General features: G+C 39.0%; 1 protein-coding gene across 1 annotated transcript; it reads left to right on the forward strand.

Moving 5' to 3' along the window:
* Positions 1-464: 464 nt before the first annotated feature.
* CNDP1 (carnosine dipeptidase 1) lies at positions 465-20,643 on the forward strand. Its single transcript, XM_029958923.1, is given in 14 exon segments — positions 465-605; positions 3,329-3,500; positions 4,736-4,832; positions 8,340-8,447; positions 9,302-9,445; positions 10,722-10,884; positions 11,935-12,023; positions 14,654-14,854; positions 16,474-16,558; positions 17,098-17,258; positions 18,624-18,788; positions 18,978-19,119; positions 19,523-19,670; positions 20,538-20,643. Coding segments are annotated over 11 exon segments (1,482 nt in total). The 5' UTR covers positions 465-605; positions 3,329-3,500; positions 4,736-4,832; positions 8,340-8,369.
* Positions 20,644-21,331: the final 688 nt, after the last annotated feature.

Here is a 21,331-nt window from a genome sequence, read left to right on the forward strand (position 1 = left end):
TACTGCATGGTTAGTGTCAGCTTCACCCTGTGAACTCAAAAAGTCAGTCTCTGATGGGCCTGGGAATAACTATGAGTTATCAACTGGATAAAAACCTCACCTGCAAGGAGAGCATTAATCACCCTAAGGGAACACTGATGCTATCTCGCTGAGCAAAGCCACCTAAAGGATATCAAGAGGGGAATAACCTCTTGCCATTGTTTCAGTGTGATTAATATCTGAAGATGTTTTTGCTTAATCATTAACCAAAATGAATTTACAATGTTGCTCTTGGAAAATTAAGATAGTCTCCTATCCTAGCACTTAGGGCAGTGTACCGGAAAAGGTACTGGACAAGAACTTGTTTGTTTCTCTTACCACTTAAAGCCTGCGTGCTTGGAGCTCTGGGTACAGGGAGCTTGCTTCATGAGCCACCATGTGGTGACAAGGCTCCATGTTACTGTTCTTCCTTTACAGAGTATCTCAAATCTTTTTGGCCCTGCTCCTGGAAGGTGCTGAGCATCATTGCTCCATAAAGAGGGCCGGCCTTTGTGAAGAACTGTGAGATCTCTTGCCTGGATAAGGAGACCTTTTCTAAACCAATCTCCTTCCACTGACATACCCAGGTGTGATTATTGACATTCAGGTAACAACTACTGATTCAGGGTCTTGGGGGTCTTTGTCTCTCTATCAGCACAATCTCACTTCACTGCCTTACAAGCTCTTGCAGTTGGTCATATTGCTTAACTTGTGGTCCCAGGTTCTGGCATCAGCTGTGATTATTTTGAAAGACGGTGCCTGGGAAATACTCTTCCAACTGTGGTGTGAAGTGGGAAGGAGTGAAGAGGCGAAAGGGCTTGCTGCTGCTGGACGGGGAGTGGAGGTAGAAATACCTGCAGGGGAGAGAGATTTGGGGAATTGTGAGAAAGGGCCCCTCTATTCCACATTAATACTTTGAAGATACAGTGGTAAGTTACATTAAGGCAGCATATTGAGAAATGACAGCAAGCTGCAAGAATAACAAGGTGACACTGATTATGACATTACAATATCATTCCCACTTTTCTGCAATACACCTTCAAGAAAAGAAAAATAGCTGGCTTGAGCTAGAGGTAGTTGCTTATAGAGTGACAGGTAGCATTGAAAACAATCATGTAATTTATCTGTCAATGAAATATTGCTCCTAACAGCACATTTCTTACATATTTGCTCACTCAAACTTTAGATTGTAATTACTTAAGATACCTTTTTAATTAAGGTAACAATTAAAACGTGCTAATTCTGCTGAAGTGCCAATGAAATGAAGTTGCTCTTGTTTGTACCATCACTTTGTAACCAGCTGAGAGCACAACCCTGATGTAGTAATAGAAACACAAAGTAGGAGACCATCTCTGTCCTAGATAGCTTAAATTTTCAAAGCAAAAGAGAAACAAAGACAGGGATGCTTTTTTTAATCCCTCTATCCTATTTTTAGTTCTGCTCTTATTTTCTTTTAATCAATCTATTTCCTCCTCCTTAAACACTTTTTGTATTCCAAAGAGTTGTCCATGCCAACACTCAGCCTAACTATTTGAGTTTCCTCTTTAATTTCTTGTAGTTAATAAGCTACCATCAAAGGGTGTTTTTTTTAAGGAGATAAACCTGCCTGCATTTAAAAATGCTTTGAAACAATGTCGGCAATGTTTATGATACTCCATAAATGGAATAATGACTACAAAAAAAATAAATCTCTTATATTGTGGACCCTAAACCTTGTCCCAAATTATAAGTTATAAAATAAGGGACAATTAGCAATGAAATAATAAGCTACAAGGTAATAATAGCTTTTTTTCTTTTTCCACAATAGTATACTTCCTCAGTAGTATTAAGTGATAAATAAACAAATAGTTGAATGACTGTATTTAGTAGACCTATTTTTAATCTCACTTGCACTATTGTAGTTCAGGAATAACTCCAGTGTGAAATATTTAAAGTTAGGATAGATGAAGCCAGGATTCATGTAAAAATAGAATTATTTTATATAAATATAAATAAACATTTAATTTCCCCTCAACTTTAGCATTACATTTGCAAAAAAAGAGTTTTTACACACTGATCAAATGAAGAACAAGTACTTAAAAGAAGGAAAGGTCTTTTTAGGGCTCCAAGACAGGACCTGGATCTGCCTTTGAAAACTGATGCTTATTACTGAATTTGACCATGGCAATAGCAGTTCTTTCAAAATGGACAGAGGACCCTAAGGATAGAAACTTGTGTGCAGATGCAAGCACCTAAAATTTGTTACAAGTTCAGCAGCCTTCTGGTATGAGAGAACTGGCAGCAAGAAGATGGTGAGGCTATCTACATGTAAGTCAGCACAAGGCAAGTACAAGTACTGTACATCCCACAGTTCCTTCCAAAGAACCTTTTTGCCATGAAAAGAGCAAGAGGCAATACAGCTGTCTTTCCAAGAAGAATCTTTTTATACCAGCGTTTATCTGATTGCAAACAAATATGCAGAAAATTTTCTTTGGTAAATAGTGGATTACTCTTCTACAGTGGGTACAAAGAGCAGTACTACTTCCTGGGAGAAGGAAGTATTCTTTCTTTTCCAGTTTTCAAGTCAAAAGCAAAATTCATCTCTTTTCTCTAAGTCCTCCAAAATGCTACTGTAAAGCAGCAACACTAATCAGCAATGCTGAAGTGCTTTCTGGCAGTGGGATTCCTGCTGGGATATTGCACTTCCAGGGAGAAAAGGAGGAGGAAAAGGAGAATGGAAAATTTCTCATGGCTTGATGTGTTAGTGATTTGGCCATCCTACTTGGATTATTATATGATAGAGAAGCAGAAATGACCATCTAAACCAAAAATTAATCTTTAACTTAAAACTATCCCTTCGTTAACTGCAGAACTTTTCAGTGAACTGAGATAAAAAGTCCAGTTCTGCAGCTGGAAGAGGAGATCCTTACAGTTCAGGCTCTCATCAGTAGCAATAAAGGCAGCTCCAAAATAAGAGCACAAAGAGATAGGGACTTCTGTGTTACGCGTTGTCTGTATTACAGCAAAGCAGAACTAATAAGCAGGGTTGGCTTGAACAAGGGCATGGCTAGTCATTACCATTCTGCAAAACACCCTTAATGTGACTTATATTGCAACAGTTTAACTTGTTTACTAAGTTTAACAGCTTACTTCCAACTGCTGGAAGTAGCGGTGGGTGTTGCAGTGTCACCTACCAGGAAGTGCCAGATCTTACCTATGCTTCCCACCAAACATTTTCATTGCTGTTACACAGTTTATTGAATTCGGTATTATTTCTTTAATCATCTTCAAATGCAGTCAGCACTGTGATCTGCTGTTCATTCCCCTGCAGGTGTTTGGATCTCTGCAGCTCCTGGTCATTACAACAACAGTGTCAGCAAGTGGTCAGGACTGGACTCGAGAACTGTCACATGAAGAGTTACCATCCTGCTCCTCCTCCTCCAAGGGTCTCGCCTAGTCAGCTAGAGAGGCGAGTAAGGCTTGATTGCCTGCTTCCACCAAAGGTATGCCACCTGTCAATGAATGTTGTTAAAGGAAGTTAAATAACCCCATTCTCTGTTATCTTCCTTGACATGATTGCTCAGAGGGAATGTTCCTTTCAATGGAGTAATTGATTTGGTAAATTAATCCCTACTGCTGTACACATCCTTATTTCCTTTCATGTCAAATGTTCTTTATGTTATTTGCAAACTGGGTGAATTCTGACTTTGTTTTCCTCTATGCTGGTTGCAAAACATTCAGTTTTCATTGGCACCCCTGTCCCTGCACACACCTGAAGTGCTGCATCCCAGGGAGAAAAGCCCATGAAGCACACACTTCAGGAGTGACAAGGAGGGCATCAAAGCACATTCAGGAGCTGCTTCTCACATGTTTATACGTTCAGTTGATATTTTATCAGTCATCCTAGTTAAAAAATCAACTTGGATTTCTTGTTAAATGACTGCCCAAGAACACTAAGTTTTCTTTTAACAGTGCTTAACGGGATGAGAGGAAGCGAGATACAAAATGTTCTTACTACTAAGGAATGAAGGAAGAGAAAGTGCACGACTGACTGCCATACATTATTTCTAGAAATAAGCATACTACATTTTTCTATGAAGCAGCTACTGCTCCTTAAAATGACATCAAATAAAATACAATTGAAACTGAACACTGAAGTCTTTGTTTGACGTTCCCTGCACTGCTGGCTTTATTATCCTTTCAGATAATTTTTCCCCTCCTCATAACACTGAGCTGTTTTAGCCTTGCCTGAAATCTTTCTACAGCTTTATTAAACTGACTCTCTTTTCCACATAAGCTTTTCCAGTTGCGATCCAAATGCTTTTGAGCAGCATTGTCTGTGTATTACTAGTGCATTACCATGAAGTTCCACCAGCTACTCCCCTCCCTCCCTCAAGTACAGCAAAATGTAGCTGCTACCTCATTTCTTGTTTGAATTATTAATAATTTGTGCACTCTGCTAATCTGTAAGTATGTCCTCATATTCATTTTCCAAATTTTGCCACTGTTCATACTTACTTTCAATTATGAGACTATTTTTGTGATATTCTATAAGCTTTTCTTGAAGTTTGTTTCAAAAATATCATAGAATAATTTAAAATATCCCTAAAATATTTTATTTGTTTGCTTTATTTTTTTTTCCTTCACGGCATTTTAGTTTCCTTGTTTTATTTTCTTAAACTGTTAGATGCTAATGAAACACGAGGAAGACATTTGTCTCTTGTCTGCATCTTTCCAGGTCATTTGCACGTAACCAAGATAAAAAGAAAAAGATACCATCACCACTGCATATGTCCCCTGTATTAGCAGCCATTTTGTGACTCTGATATTAAAAGGTACATGTTTATTCAAGTCACCATAAGGTGACAACTACATATATACATATATATATATATATACACACTCATTCTTTTTAGAGTGGAAATGCATAGAATTCAGCAAAATTGAATATTTTATTAGAAAGAAGTAAAATCATATTGACTGGAGACACTGATACTTAAACCCATTGCATGACTTTGGTTACTCTAGCAGTAATCTGTTTTGACCTGTGCTATGATGCTCCTTGTTCAACTGTGGCATAACCAAAATGTCTACTTTGTACATAACTGAACCTGGAGAAGCCTGTCTAGTTTTCTACAGTAGGGTTAAATGAGTGTGCATTCAGTGGCCTCTGTTGCAAATGTTTTCCAAATTGAGGTTTGGAAATGGAAAGGTATAAAGGATAAGTGAAATATGTGTGAAACTGAGGCATCCAGAAGGCTTTGTGGTAAATGAAGATAATGGCCCTGAAGTCTCTCTAGACAAAAACCTGATTAAATCCCTCACATTCTGGGATCTCTTGACTTGCCTGTTTGCAATGCCCATGGTAAAACTAGGTTTCATCCCATTTTTGGATCAGTGACCACACTGCACAATGCCTGTTCCTATCACTCTCTTCTGGAGGCGCGATGCCTTGCACTTTTTTGGAGCCCTTCACAAATGCATCTGTCGGGGTCCCATCCTCTCCTCAGCTTGTGTGGGAACCAGCTCCCCTCTGCAAGATGCAGCTCACAGGTGGAATACACTCTATCTGTCAAAAGGGTCAGTGTGAAGATAACTTTGCTCTCTTGGAACCCACTGCTGGCTAAAGTGAGATTGAGCAACATCACACATTGCCTGGCCCCACCAAAGCACACAGCAACAAAAAAGCAAACATAAATGGTCAGCTTTTACTTAATATTGATCAAGGAACCTTGGGCCCCTTTCAGACGTGACCTGCAGTGTTTCGGCTCAGGTATCTTCCCAGGCACTGCCCGAGCAAGTGCCAGCATCTTGTCTGTGTCAGGGAAACTCAGTTCATCAGGGACCAGTCAGCACCATCCCAGTCTGGGACTCCCGGTCCTCTCTCCTCCATCCTGTGCAGCCTGGGAAGTTCTCCTGACCATTTCTGTGATCTTGCTCTGACTTCCTATTGTCCTCTGTAAAATGGACAGTTGCCAAATATTTGCAGCCACTTGCACAGTCCAAGGCTGGAAGAAATAGCCAGACTGGGGTGTTTAAGTCTGGGGTGCTTGTTGCAGAACTGTTGTTAAGCCTAACCCACAGAAATTCAAACCAGAAATGACTATAATCTAAGCTATAAAAACCTCAACCTCCACCACATCTTTGTTGCTAAATCCCAGAAGCTGCTTTGTCTCTTTGGAAATGTCCTGATTTTTTTTTCCATGCTGCCTCAAAAATTCCTGTAATAATCCCTTTTTCTTTAGGCCAGAATGCTGCTGCTGTGACTGGTGATGATAATATCTGAAGGGGGTTGTTGATTAGATCCACCTCTTGGAGGTAGTGTTTACCTTTTAATGGAGAAAACAATGTGAGAAGAAAATGGTACTTTGATCATCACTTAAGATGGGGTTTCTTTTCCTCAGCACGTATTAGTATTTAAAAAATAGTTCTACATTTAAATAATATGCCTACATTTAATCTCTTAATCTTAAAAATTACACCCAAATTTAGATTTTCTTCTCTCAGTTAACAAGTCATCTCCATAGCAGTGCTTTGCAGCTTCACTCTCCTGCAAAATCAGCATCTGATCACTTTAAATACCAGTGTTTCCAATTTCAGAAAATGGACACTGGGGATAACATCTACTGTTACAGGCCTTCTCAAAGCTTTACTTCATAAAGCAAAGTAAACCTTGCAACCTTGCTTCTAAGGGAAGGTTGGAAAATGGGGCCCATCCTTCATACAGCCAGGATCTCCAGCCAAAATGAACAATGTTTCCCTCATCTTGTTCATCATGCTTGGGTTTTCAATCTTTCTTCTCTGTCAGAGAAACATAATTGAAATTATTAATATTACCATAGGCTATCACCTTAGTGATGCATCAAAGTTAAGGAATTATGGATGGACTTGGAACTACACATTTTGTTACCAGTATAGAATATTTTTAGAATAAAAGTGTTAGGTTTTGACCTTGGAGTCCATCCTATCACAGCCCAATACAGCCGCTATTCTGAATTTAGCCCAACCAAGCATCTAACATTCAAGTATTACTCTACCAATTTAAGACACTACAGCAACAACTTCAAGGACACATGGAGGGGAAATTGCAGGAATAAAGAAAAACACACTTTAAAATCTTATTTTTTTAAATCTTTACTTACCTTGTCAAAAACAAGATGGCAGAGAGGTTTGCAAGTACTAAATGCCTTCTGCACTTATCAAGTGTTTCAATATTGACACTGTTCTCATTCAAACACAAAAGCAATTTTTTCAGTGTCAGGCTTGTTCTCCCTTATTCATGTAAAATATGAAATGTGTGTTAGTTCATTCATTTTTCTCCCTCCCTCTGGCAGCCAGGAGGGCCAATCATGTCCTGGGGTGCATCAGACAAAACATCACCAGCTGATCGAGGGAGGGGATTGTCCTGCTCTGCTCTGCACTGGTGCAGCCTCACCTTGATTATAGTATGCAGTTTTGGGCACCACAATATAAGAAAGATATTAAGTTCTTAGAGAGTGTCCAAAGGAGGGCAGCAAGGATGGTGAAGGGCCTCGAGGGGAAGCCACAGGAGGAGCAGCTGAGGTTACTTGGTCTGTTGAGCCTGGAGAAGAGGAGAGCGAGGAGAGACCTCATTGCAGTCTACAACTTCCTTGTGAGGGAAAATGGAAGGCCAGGCACTGATCTCTTCTCTCTGGTGATCAGTCACCCAAGGGAATGGCCTGAAGTTCTGTCAGGGGAGGTTTAGGCTGAATATCAGGAAAATGTTCTTCACCCAGAGAGTGGTTGGGCACTGGAGCAGGCTCCCCAGGGAAGTGGTCACAGCACCAAGCCTGTCTGAGTTCAGGAACCATCTGGACAATGCTCTCAGGCACATGGTGTGATTCTTGGAGTTATCCTGTGAAGGGCCAGGAATTTAACTCCATGATCCTTGTGGGTCCCTTCCAACTCAGGATGTTCTATGATTCTGGAAATGAAGAAAGAGAGATGAGTCCCCTGGGCTGTTGGTGTTGCGTGCAAGTCTTCCCAGAACATTCAACTTGACATTTGTGCATTGAAAACTGATGCAACAAATGTTTCTTTAGAAAATATTTCCCCTAATTTACTTATAACGTAGAAACTGAAAAACTGCTTACTCTTTGGTCGTTTTTTCAATTTTTCGTTTCAGCAACTTGACTATGAGTCAATTGAAGGTTTTATGTGAAAAAAATATTGCAGGTACCCTTTCTCCTGGATTGAAGAGATTAAATGAGACTTAAATAGGATCAGCACTTTGTAATTGTCTATGCTTTCTAGCACTGAAAAGAAGTGCATGATGTCTGTAACATGTTGAATTTTATCCTAAACTTTCAGATAGCATTCAGCTCACCCCTGTGTTGCTCACTAAGGCAGTAATGTCCTCCTCATCCACTTCAGCTCTGGAGACAGAGATCTTCCAGTACATTGATGCACATCAAAGTGATTTCATTGAGGTAGGAACTATATTGCCATGAAATGGTGAGTACAGAGCTGGTACCCCAGAGGTCTGTGATCTATGTTCTGGAGAAGTTTGTCACTAAGGTAGTGAGCAGCATTCCAGGTCTGGCATCAAGAGTGCAACATGCACTTCACAAAGCAAGGCTGCAAGGGGATGGACTGTGCTGGGGACCCTAGTGGTGAAAGAGGGATTTGCATGGACTTCCACAAAAGAGATGGTTGTGGGCATCCTTTGAGCGGGTGCAGAGAGAGGCTCCACTAAGCAAAAAAGCACCGGCATGGTAGATGCAAGCCAGATAGGATGCTTGCTCAAACTGATTCTTGTAGGTTTGCTCTTGACGAGGAGAGAAGTCTTGGTCCCATGCTGGTTTGTGCTTTCATTTTTGTCAGCCTGCTGGGAAAAGGCAGAAACATAATTAGTCCAGTCACTATTAGTTATGCTTTAAAGCTACGAGCACTTCTGAATCCTTACGAGGGCCACTAAGGTAGCTCGTATACAATGCAATTCCTACAATGTAAACTAGTCAGCATCTACCTCCTCTTCCACTGGATTTTAAATCCATGGTTGATGATGTGAATGCCTAAGGGTGAGCACCCTCCCCCTTTAGAAAATCGGGAATTTGATGATGTGAATGCCTAAATGTGAGCACTCTCCCCATTTAGAAAATCAGGAATCCCAACCCTGGGGAAACATATAAGCAATTAACCTTTATTCTGAAACCTTAGAGCATCTACAACATTGATGTGATGATACAGAAAGGAAACCATCTTCCAGTGTGAGATTTCAGATGTCAAGGGCAAGACACCATAACATTCTGGGTCTTCTAACTGCATTTTTCTTCCTGTGCAGAATCTTAAGGAATGGGTGGCTGTGGAAAGTGATTCTGTTCAACCAGATCTGAGGAAAGAAGTAGTACGAATGATGGTGTTGGCAGCAGACAGACTTGCAGCGCTGGGAGCCACTGTCAATTTAGTAAACCTGGGGTCACATCAGGTGCTTGTCTGATTCTTGGATTTAAATCATCATATCTGCATGTGGTCTACCTATTGCATTCAGTGCTATGTATATGTATGTTATGGCATTATGACATTTTTGGTAGCTAGCTATCAATTTATCGATAGTCCTGTACCTACACGATATCTGCTGAAATCAGTCCCTCCCCAGACTGTCTGAGAACGTATTTGGGAACCACACAGACAATCCAAATGCAAATAGATGTGCTCTGCAGCAGGGAGTTTGATACTTTTAACTGGAGGGAAGCAGTTTGCAAAAGTAAAAGGACTGAGTTTTTTACCAGAGCTTGTTTTCACATTTTTCTCAGTAGTGAAGCGTGGGCATTAATCCATCATTCATTACCGAAGTGTCTATATGAGAGAGGCAGCTTTTGCAAGGAAAATATTGTCAGACAGAAAGGGTTATCTATCTAAAGTATCATCTTTGGTTTTGGGAGCTTCCGGCAAATGATGCAAGCTATTTTCTTAATGGTTGTTGGACAGCAAAAATTAATCTCTGAGAAATCTTTGTCTTTAATTTACTTACCTTACTGTAGCTGGGGGCTCTTTTCTGCCCTGGGCAGACATTTCTACTCTAACAGGAATTCAAAAGTTCAATAATAGTGATTCCCTTTTCCTTTTTCTGACGCTTCTGGGGAGGATTCTGAGAGTCTTAGCTCAAGGACCTTATAGTACAGCAACACTTTAATATTTCAGGTTATGTAGTTTGATAGTTTTAAAGAAAGCAATTGGGCCATAAGGAACTCTGTTGTGCACAGAGGTACATTACAGGATTAGTTTAGAGCCTTAACCTGTTCTCAAATCAGTCTGACATAGCTGCTGCTGCTTCCTGCCAGCAACACTTCATTTTGTTTCTGTATTTGAGGCTATAGGCATCCTGCTCTCTGTCTGTGCTGAAATCAAACCCCAAATTAATTTGTATGGCTTTTGACTATTTCAGTGTCACAACAGACTCTACAGCACACATTCATCTCTGTCTTCTCCAGCGCTGGGAAGTAAGAATTTAGTAAGAAGGGCATTTTTGACAATAAAATGTTAGAAGAGCTTCATAAAGTCCTTGCAGAACCTAAACAGGTGGGGAAAAAAAAATCTTAGTTTCTCTGAATAGGTTAGAGAAGGATTCAGTCAAATTTGTGCACTTAATGGAATCAAAGCCAATTGAGTATGTAGAAGTATTTTCAATACTGAGATTTCCCGGGCTTTTTGTACATTTATTTTCAAAGGGTTTTTTTTTTCCTTCATTGCTTTCCCCCCAGTTGCCTGATGGCCAGGACCTCCCACTTCCTCCTGTGATTCTTGGGGAACTGGGGAAGGATCCACAAAACCCCACTATATGTTTCTATGGTCATGTAGATGTGCAGCCTGCCAAAAAGGAAGATGGCTGGAACACTGACCCTTACACACTGACTGAAATCGATGGTGTGTACATAATCTTAAGTTTTTTATCATTATTTGAATGCATGACTGAGATTCTGAGTGGGAGCGGGTGTCCTGTATATTTAACCAAAGCATGAGGAATTCTCCAGTGGAAATCTTGCCTAATATTTGGTGTGGAGGAGTCTCGGGACATTAAAGCTGCTTTATAGTGTGTTCAATAGAAAATCCATTTCTGCTTAAAAATTCTTGTTGGATTTTTGCATCAAGCATTATCCTCCCTCACACCTCCTGCTCTTGCTTCATGCCCCTTTAGTACTTCCACCTGCCACACCGGAGCTAAAGAGCATTGGTGGTGGAAGAACATGTGCTTCCCTTTCCCCGCCTTTAATGTAATCATCCTTCCACTGCAGTCAGCTGACTGAAGGAATAAAAATGACAAGGTCAGCAGATAAGTAAGACCTCAGAAATCCTGATTCCCAGGCCTATGCTATAAACATTAAGTCACCCTTTCTTATCAGCTGGGACCAATTCCAAACAGCGTTACTGGAGTAATTCTCCTGCCACCAGTGTACATTCAGTGTATCCAGTGGGGACTGCTACAGAAGTTTATCAGTGTACATGAAACTGAAATCTCTCCCTGTGTATAACTGTACGGTTGAGAAAGAAGTTTCATACCTAGATTTGTAGCTTCATACTTCTGCCATGGCATTTATCTGTAGGGATTTTGCTGCTTGTTACCTGGTTTGGCTGATGTGTCTAGAAGTTGCATACTGTGCAAACTCTTTGGGCATGTCTGGTGTGAGCAAACAGTTTCCGAGGAAAAAAGTCAAGCTCAAAAATTGGCAGGCAACAGAAATCACAGTATGATGTAAATAAAAGTAAGGAAATGAAAAAAAAAGTGCACCAGTCCATTGGGAAGCACCTGAACACTCATCACCATATATAAAATGAGTCAATGAAATCCTGAATCTTTTGACACTTCACTTTGCTTCACTTCACCTCACTTCACACATCACTACAGCTTCTGTGGCAACTGGAATTTTCTGATTTCATCGAAGTAATGCTTAAAAACATTCCTCCTTTCTTTTTAAGGTAACCTCTATGGGCGTGGAGCAACAGACAATATGGGACCTGTCTTAGCTTGGATAAATGCCGTGGAAACATTTAGAGCCTTGAAACTAGTAGGTATTAATGAGGACTCCATTATTATTGTTAATTATTATTATTATTTATTTTTATTTGTTATTACTATTTATTATATCTCTGGAGGTATGTATTTGCATTCCTGTGAGTTAGACAATACATCTTTGACCCAACAGAGTACACACATTTTGAAATATTAGCTTATTTCTACTGCAACATTTAGGCAACTGGTTTCACTCCAGTAAGAATTTTTCCTTAAGCATTTCTATTTTGAACAATCTGTATGCAATGTAAATACAGTATTGCTGCCATTGCCCTGTGGAGGAAAATCCATGGGGAAGCATTCAATATGTATTGCATACATTACACAGCTTTGATACCCTATTCTCTTGAGAGCTTTTAAAATGGTAAAATCACAGATATCACAGAATGTTCATGAAGACTCCTCTCTGCTGTTACATTCTGCTGATCCTTGGTTTTGTCTGCCGACAAGATACCTTCACTTTATGTGTCTGTATGAAGAGAATAATTATCTAAAAATGCTCTTACATAAGGGGCTGTTATGTCATCAGTGGATTAATCAAAGGAAATGCTTTGAGTGGGCGCATTAACCAAGTACCAATACAATCACTCAGAGACTGACATATCCTAAGGACAAACATTTGCCTGTATTATTACAATGACCAATATGGTCATCTTCAAATCATTTAATAATTTTGGGATACTTGTATCCCCAATACAAAGCTAAACCAATATATATTTTAAACTAATAACTTGGTTAACTTGCATCCTTTAAGGTGAATTTGCACTACATGTTCTTTTAGAGTGCTGAGGAACAGTTTTGTGCCGAGGAACAGTTTTGTGCCGTTTTTATGACTTTGCAACACAAATTGGCATTAAGTCTTGGTTTTTTTTAAAGTTCCCTTGCAAGGTTCTGGAAAGTACATTTTTCTTGCATCTATAGTACTGACTAGACTTCAGTGTCTGTTAAGTGCTAGCAAACACACATGTTATTTGCCTAAAGAGTAGTTGTTGTAAGTAGATATGGTTGTGGATCTCACTTTATTCATCTTTCCAGTTTTTCAAATCACTATGTAGCTATTTTGACATTTTAACAAGCAAGCAAAAAGAAATCTTTGTCTTTTGAAGCCTTTCTAGAGAGCACCACAGGCCATTAAACAATATTCATGAACAGCTTGTTTCTAAAATTTTTGTGGCTGGTCAATGAACCATCAGTGACACAAGTTCATTTAATTCTACACATTTGTTCTTGCCTTTAATCTGAGCATTGAATCAAAAGACAAAACATCTTAAAACCTGTAATGAGAAAGTGAATTGTAAGAGGAAACTAAGTTGAAATTCATATCCCCTACGGATGTGTCAGCGTTTCCAACTCCCACTATTCCATAATAAAGGTTCTCCTAATTACTCTTGGAAATGCATCCTTATCAACCAGCAGGCATGCAAATTCATGAGTGCTAAAGGACAGTTGTAGTAGAATCAGCGGCAACATTTTTATCACCATGTAAATCTGGTGATAGACAACACGCTGGTGTTACGACCCACCCCAGAAAAAGGGGGAAGGAGGTAACCCAGGTTCTTGTCAATAATTCCCTTGGGGTGGATTAGAGTGAAACGACACTGAATAATCAGTGTTTGAAAACATATATAGGTAGGGTTTATTTTAAACATATAAAGGTTCGTTTTAACAATTTTGTTTGAACAGGTATGTTAGCATTTTGGGTGTTATCATCCATATCATCTATAACAATATGGCATAGGGATAACTTCTGGGGGGGAAAATCCATAAGGGAGAGAAAGGAAAGACAAGATAAGGGTAAGGGAGAGTAAGGGAAAGAAAAGATGAAAGTGGAAAGATGTATTAGTCACCGCCCACGGGGTCCAGCGATGAAACTCGGTAGTTGCAGCTTCCATGTCTGTCAGTTGAAGTGGTGGCCTTGATCCGTTAGGGGTGAAGGAGGGAAGCCCCCACACTCAAAGAAGTTATGAGTTATTATATCCATGGTTAGTGTCACGGGCCATGCCTTGAGCCTCCAACATCTCCCGGGCCTGCGAAGAGTTCCTGTGTGGGGTAAAAGGGTTTTTCCCATCTTTTAAGATTGGCAGAGGGGGGGATGGGCTTTGATGGGCCATCAGAGATATAATGCAAAAGTCCTGCAGAAGCCTGCAAAAGTCCCTTGGCAAACCTAGAATACATAAATCATTAACGGTTTCAGTCTCTGCCAGCTGGGAAAATCACAGTTCCTGCATGGGCAGTAAGAGTGGAAATACAAAAGGCAGGAAGTATTCTGTGAAAACGCAACTGTTATTACACAGTTAGAATTTCCAAAGCCATTAGAGTATTGAATAGCCCTGAGAGAAAGCCCAATGAAACATTCCAGAAAATTTTCTGAAAAAAACATACAAAAAAGATATCACTCTCCTTCAAAACCAAAAAGTAGATACAAACATGAGGAAAAGAACAAGTTTTTCTGGGAACCTATAAGTGTCTATCACTGGATGCTCTACTGAAGCAAGATATATATCCTACATCCTTATTTTCGTAACACAATGTTACATCAAGCCAGTCTGCTCTTATTTTAAAGCTTATTTTTTTGATTTTTGAAAAAGCTTTTTTCTCACCCAGACTTTTCTAATATTAATTTAGACTATGCCAGTGAACTTCAGGTTTGTAATTGAAGGCATGGAAGAAGCAGGGTCCTTGGGGCTAGAAAACTTACTTGAAGAAGAAAACCAGCGCTTTTTCTCTGATGTTGATTACTTTGTAATTTTGGACAACCTCTGGCTCAGCAACAAGAAGCCTGCCCTTACATATGGGAGTCGGGGAAACGCCTGCTTCTTTGTGGAGGTAAAGGACACAGGTTCATTTGAACTGAGCCTCTGACAGGGAGCAGTGATGTAGCCATAATTACATCTACGTGCAGAGAACGACTGAGGGAAAGCTTAATATTTACAATTACAGAGCTTTCTTCTGCATCCCTTTTGGCTTCTACAGATTTCCCCCCTCATTTCAGTTCAATTAGCCTTATTTACTTCCATTAACTTCTCTTCAATCATCATTTCTCCACTTACCTATCTCCCCTTGATCCCTTTCCTATTCCATTACTCTCCTGCCACTCTTCCACTCTCTTCTCATCCTCCTCTCTGCACATCAACTCTGTTCTCTTGCAGCATCATCTGTACACACACCCCCTCCAACTCTCTACAAAACCATTTCTTCTGCTGCTCTGCCCTTTTGCAGTAGATACTGCTTAGTGCAATGAATCTGCCTAAAGGAACTCAGTTTATTTGGATGTTTGGGTTTAAAAGCCACACAAGATTTTTGTAAGCATTGACAGGAGTGAATAAAAGTGCACTGTAGCCAACATGCTATACTTAGCAGCCAACGTGAGCTACTGTAAAATGATGAGCAGAAATTTCTCATCTGGAAATGCTTCCTGATGAAGCATAAAAGGAATTCAGAGAGAAGATTACAGAATTCGAGAACTAAAGGAAAATCTGCACTAACCTTTATGCCTGAAAAAGAATGAATTTTTTTTTTTTTACAAAAAGAGCCTTGGCAGCCTTGATTCAATTCTTCTAAATCTTGGTTAAGAAAAATGATGCTATTAGAACATCAAAAATGATCTCTGCCTGCTACTAGACAGTTGGCTGTAATGAGGTTTTGAGAAAAATAAACAAGTTTGTTGCAGGAAAATATTTTATGATAAACTCAAGTATGAAAATGTGTCTGGAAAAAACTCATTTAATAACCCAAATGCCTCTATTCTAAAGCCATATGATTAAAGAGACCTATAAATTTTTATTTGTTGCAATTTGAAATTAAGGTTGGACATATATTCTTAATATAAAACAATTAAGATACATTCTTGCCTTTGTTATGAAGATTTTGCATTGAATAAAAAGGATAGACACCTTGAAGAATTTATTCTCCAACGTTAGAAACAGTAATATGCAACTGTTTCACTTATGATGTATTTAATCTTACTGAAGCAAAAGAGGGAATAGAGGGGAATCCTTATGGTTGGGTACTGGAACGGGCTCCCCAGAGAAGTGGCAACAGCATCAAGCCTGACAGAGTTCAAGAAGCATTTGGATGATACTCTCAGGCCCATGGTGTGACTCTTGAGGATGGTCCTGGGCAGGGCTAAGGGTTGGACTTGATGATCCTTGTGGGTCCTTCCAACTCAGCATAATCTGTCATTCTGTGAAATGTGTAAGTGCTATAGACAGCTGAATTTCTCTCTCTAGTGGTTGACAACAGAGCCCCATTTCTCTTCACCAAAGTGTATTGTTCCTGACATGATGTTTTCCATGTTTTCCATTTAATAAATAGAAACAAATAATCATTTCTATTCATTTGTGGTCTCACTTAAAAAACTGAAACCACCAGTCTCTGTGGACAACAAACACTCACAGAAGAATAAGGTGACGAGTGTTTATGTGTAACCAGTGTTTTTGGTACAGGTTGAATGTGGCAGCAAGGACCTTCACTCTGGAACTTTTGGAGGCATCATTCATGAACCGCTGATGGATCTGATAGCTCTGCTGGGTAATAACACACACCACTGCTTGGGAGTAACTGGGAAGCAGTGGCTAAGGATCAGCCTAACAAAGATCAGTACCATGTTTAATTGATCTGAATAAGGCAAATCTAATTGAAGGAAGATTTCCAAACCTCGACATACCTATGGTGACAGCAGCTGAGGAAGGGAACATCCTCAGTAAGGGCAGGACTTCAAACATGTTAAGCTGATGTCAGTCATGCGTCAATTAAGAACATCTAAGGATTGCTGGCAAGTTTAATGCATACACATATAACAAAACCTGGCTTTTTAATGATGATTAGTGTCTCGGGATGATGCTTTCATGTCAGAAGCTGGGCTGACATACCACACACTACACACAAACAGCAGCTCAGTAGTTTTCTTAATAAATATGAAAATACATCAAGTTTGATGGATGCAAACAGTTGTTAGTTGTTGGGTTTACTAATTTGGTAAAGAGCTAGGTAGAAGCAAAAAGGTGTTACTGTTGCCAAGTGGAAGAAATAGGTTCCATTTGTACTGATATCTCTATCTCATTTTGTAGACAGCCTTGTGGATCCCACAGGTCGTATTCAGATCCCTGGAATCTATGACAGCGTTGCTGCCCTGAGAGAGGAGGAGAGGAAATTATACAAATCGAATGAATTTGATCTAGAGGAGCATAAAAATAATAGTGGTGTGAAAAAATTCATCTTTGGCACCAAGGTAACAAAAAATCTGTATAAATACTCTGCAGAAAGAATTTAAATCGCTCATTTGTAGCATTTATGTATAAAGCCAAACCGAAAGATATTTTCAGTCAATGGCAAACTCAGAATAAAATAAAGTAGCACTGAGAAGTAAAAGGTAAATAAAATTAGTCTGCTGAAGATATAAGGCACTGCATCTGGGGAAAGTGACATGAAAGATGAATAATCAATGAAAAGGAATAATGCAAAACTAACAGTATTGCTCTCCCTTCATTGCCTACCCCTTCTCTCCCGTCAAGCCTAACCAGCCAAACAAAATAAGCATAAAATGTCTGTATTTAGGTTACATAGTAGGAAAGAAGTTGTATTCAGCTCTGAAAAACAGGATGCAGCTTTAGGCAGATATGTTTTGCGTGGGTTTTATTTGTTTAACACAGATGTTGATGTCTGCCAAAAAAAGCATCCAAAGCTATAAGCCTCTCCTTACCAGCAAATTAAAAATTATATTCTAAATAAAAAACAGTAGGTAAAGGCTGGCTTTGAAACATCTCTCTGCACAAGAGAGGGAGCTGGGGGAAAGAAGTGATACGTTTTTTTATCACTGATATAATTATACTGGTATAAGATGTACTAACGTGGATGCTTTTAATTCCATGAAAAAGCTTCCATGCTAGCTAAAGCTAGACTGTAACAATCAGTAATACAAAAGTATGATGTAACTACACCGTCTGAGTTTTGATACTTTACCTATATGAGGATGAAGTGGTGCAAATTTTATGTGTAGATAAAGATCTAATCTCAAAACAGGAGTAGAAGGAAGGCAGCAGCACCTTGAGGCTCTGCATGAAGACCAGTTGATAATTCATATATTTCTCCTATCTTCCTTAGAATAATAATTTTCTTTCCCCTCTCCATCTTATCCAGAAAAACTTGGTTACTGAAAATTATCATCTTACCTATTGTATTATTTAATGTTCATTAGTAGAATTTCTTCACTGATATCATCTAGGAGAGGTCTGGCTGAACAGTTTTTCCCATGATTAGTTCTGGGATAAACAAACAGTCAGATCAGAACTTGTTCTGATTCTACTTTGCACTAGAAAAATTTACTATCAAGATACTTTAAGATAATGCTCCATTTCTCTAATTTGGCATGAAAAATTGTTATCATCCAAATCTTTCTATGACTCAAAGTAGTAGTATTTTTTTTAATGAAAATATATGTGCATGGGTTTAAATTAAAAATCAAACATCTTTAAAATACAGAGGTCTCCAAATACAAATTTTAGGATGGTAAAAGCTTGTTTCTTCACATTAGTTTATATAAATTGTGAATGGCTTAGTGTTATCCCTTATATTTTCAAAAAAATTTTTTTTGAAGGAAGAAATACTTCTACACCTGTGGCGTTACCCTTCTCTCTCTATTCACGGGATTGAAGGAGCTTTTCATGAACCAGGAATTAAAACGGTCATTCCAGAAAAAGTAATTGGCAAATTCTCAATTCGTCAGGTCCCCCACATGGACCTTTTGGTTTTGAAACAACAGGTAAGAGACAAACCTTTTCTTTGGCCTCTCTTGTGTAAACTAAATCCCTCCTAGCACCTCACAAATTTTGACTTGCAGTAAACTAAATGTTTCTAGCACTGATTTGTTTCCAAGAGAAGTGGGAATGTGGGTGTAAGCTTGAGTTTCAGGAAGATGAAAGCTTCTGAGTGCAAAGTGTTTTCTCTGCAGGTGGTGGAACACTTGAAGGTTGTCTTTTCCAAGAGGAACAGTCCAAACAAACTGAAAGTATCTATGCCTTTGGGTTCAAAGCCCTGGCTTGCTGATGTTAATGATCTGTCATATAAAGTAGCAAGAAGGGCAATAAAACCAGGTGTGTTCCTTCTTTTTTTTTTCACTTTCTAAAATGTCTGCAGGTGTGCAGGGGAATTTCCTCATCAACAGAGAAAAAGAGGTTTCCCAATTCAGTGCTACAGCCGCTTACCCCTATAATCTCATTGATTTTGATAGAACAAGTCAGCAACATCTTTCACACCTTGCTAAACTGAGGCATGTTTAATAGGAGTAGCCAAAAGACGTCATTTACTTATTTTTGTGCTGATAGGAAACCAGAGGTTTGTAGAGTACAGCTGATTTGTGAAACCAGTTGGCTACACACTCAAAACCATTTCTACTTAGAAGCTCTTAGTATCAGCTATCTGCTTAAATATACGGTAACAGAAAAAAAGCACTTTGATTTCATTTAATCATTAATTCTTTCTTCCCATGTATTTCAGTTTTTGGAGAAGACCCAGATTTTATTCGTCATGGTTCAACAATTCCTGTGGCCAGAATGTTCCAGACCATTACGCACAAAAGTGTGATGATGCTTCCAATTGGAGCAGCTGATGATGGGGAGCACTCTTAGAATGAGAAAATAAGCAGGTGTCTTTTATTTGCCTGTTTGTGTTGTTAGAGAAGGGAGAACTGAAGTCCCTTGGTACCCATGAATGACCATGGCTGGATGGGAAGCTTTGCTGTGCATTTGACAGTCCAAAACTCCTCCCTCCAGCAAACTTTTCGCTATGTTAAGTAGAAAGCAAAATTCCCAATCTGTCGTATACTGCTATATACTTTTCATTGACTGTCTACACAGTCTTCAAATACATCACACTGGCAATTTTCATTTCACTGGCAATGAAACTTGCCTCTAGTGCATCTTGGTGATGTGGATGGGCACTCTTCTGTCACAGCATCCATTTTGAAGCATGCGAGTTGTAGGTATGCAGGCTCATGGCTATGTAAAAATTTTGATGGTTTTCTGTATAAATGGCTATAAAGATGTATCTAAATTTCAGGGACCAAAACTAGTGTAATTATATAAAACATAGCTTAAAGTGGCACAAATAGCCACTGCTCATTCTTCGAGGCACCATGGCAAGACACTATTCAACATGTTGCCTGAACACTTGTGCAGCTTCCAAGTCTGCTCATGCTGAACTGCAGAAACTGGAAAATACTACACTAATTCTCAAATTGCTTTCTGTTTCCCCTCATTACAGCCTCAACACTTATGGCTACAGAAAATAGCAATTTGGGGATGTAACACCGGAAAAATTTTCAGAAGTGACTCCTTCAGAGGAGTACCAAATTGAAGGATGTCCATCATTTTTGTGCACTGGGTCCTTTTTTGGGGTTACCAATCTTGCAAATTCCTCTGAAGAATCTGAAAACTTCACTAGATTATGTTGCTAATTCTAAGAGCAGAACAGCCTGACAGGACTTCATTGTCTTTTTTTTCCTTCTTCACAGACACAACTATATTAAGGGAACCAAATTGTTTGCAGCCTTTTTCCTGGATATATCAAAGCTACATCGGCACTTACATGAAACTTCCCACACAGAGACTAACAACTGATAGAGCATCACAAGAAAATCAGCAAAGCACTTTTTTAGTCCTAACCTTTCTAACTTCCTGATCTGGAAAAACATAAATCACATATTCAGTGGGTAAGAATTGGTGGGAAAAAAAATAAATGCCTTGCTATTACTTGGCATACTTCTAAATGGCATGCATCTGTGATATGGTCAATCAAGTGATCTTATCCCTAATCCTATAAAATAGGGTTAGGGATAATCCATTTTTGCTGAATGGAAGATGTTATCTTTTAGTTTCAAAATTCAGGACAAAGGGAATTTTTACATCTGTTTTATTAAAATTATTTCTGTTTTATTAAAATTATTTTGTAGTATCACCATCTTCATGTTGCCTAGCTCATATTCCAGTTTCTGAATATAAGCATTACAAAACTCTGTAGTTTCCTCCTAATTATATACAAAATTTCATTTATGTAATTCTTTGAAGAAAGATCCACTACCCAATTAATCTCTTCCCTGTCCTTCACAGAAGGTTTTAAATACGAAATGCAAGAGAATCAGTTTGTTGAATTTGATATGAAGACTTGTCTATTAATATCTATTTATGGGTATAATCACTGAGGTCAATAAAACTGCAGTAGTAAATAAACATTTCCAGGTCTGGATTCCGCCATTCTTTTCATCCAAATCTCCTCTTACTGTGCTGTGAGCGGTTTTAAGAATCACTA

The sequence above is a fragment of the Manacus vitellinus genome, unplaced genomic scaffold, assembly GCF_001715985.3.
Source record: "Manacus vitellinus isolate BGI_N305 unplaced genomic scaffold, ASM171598v3 scaffold_17_pilon, whole genome shotgun sequence".
In the NCBI taxonomy this organism is placed as follows: domain Eukaryota; kingdom Metazoa; phylum Chordata; class Aves; order Passeriformes; family Pipridae; genus Manacus; species Manacus vitellinus.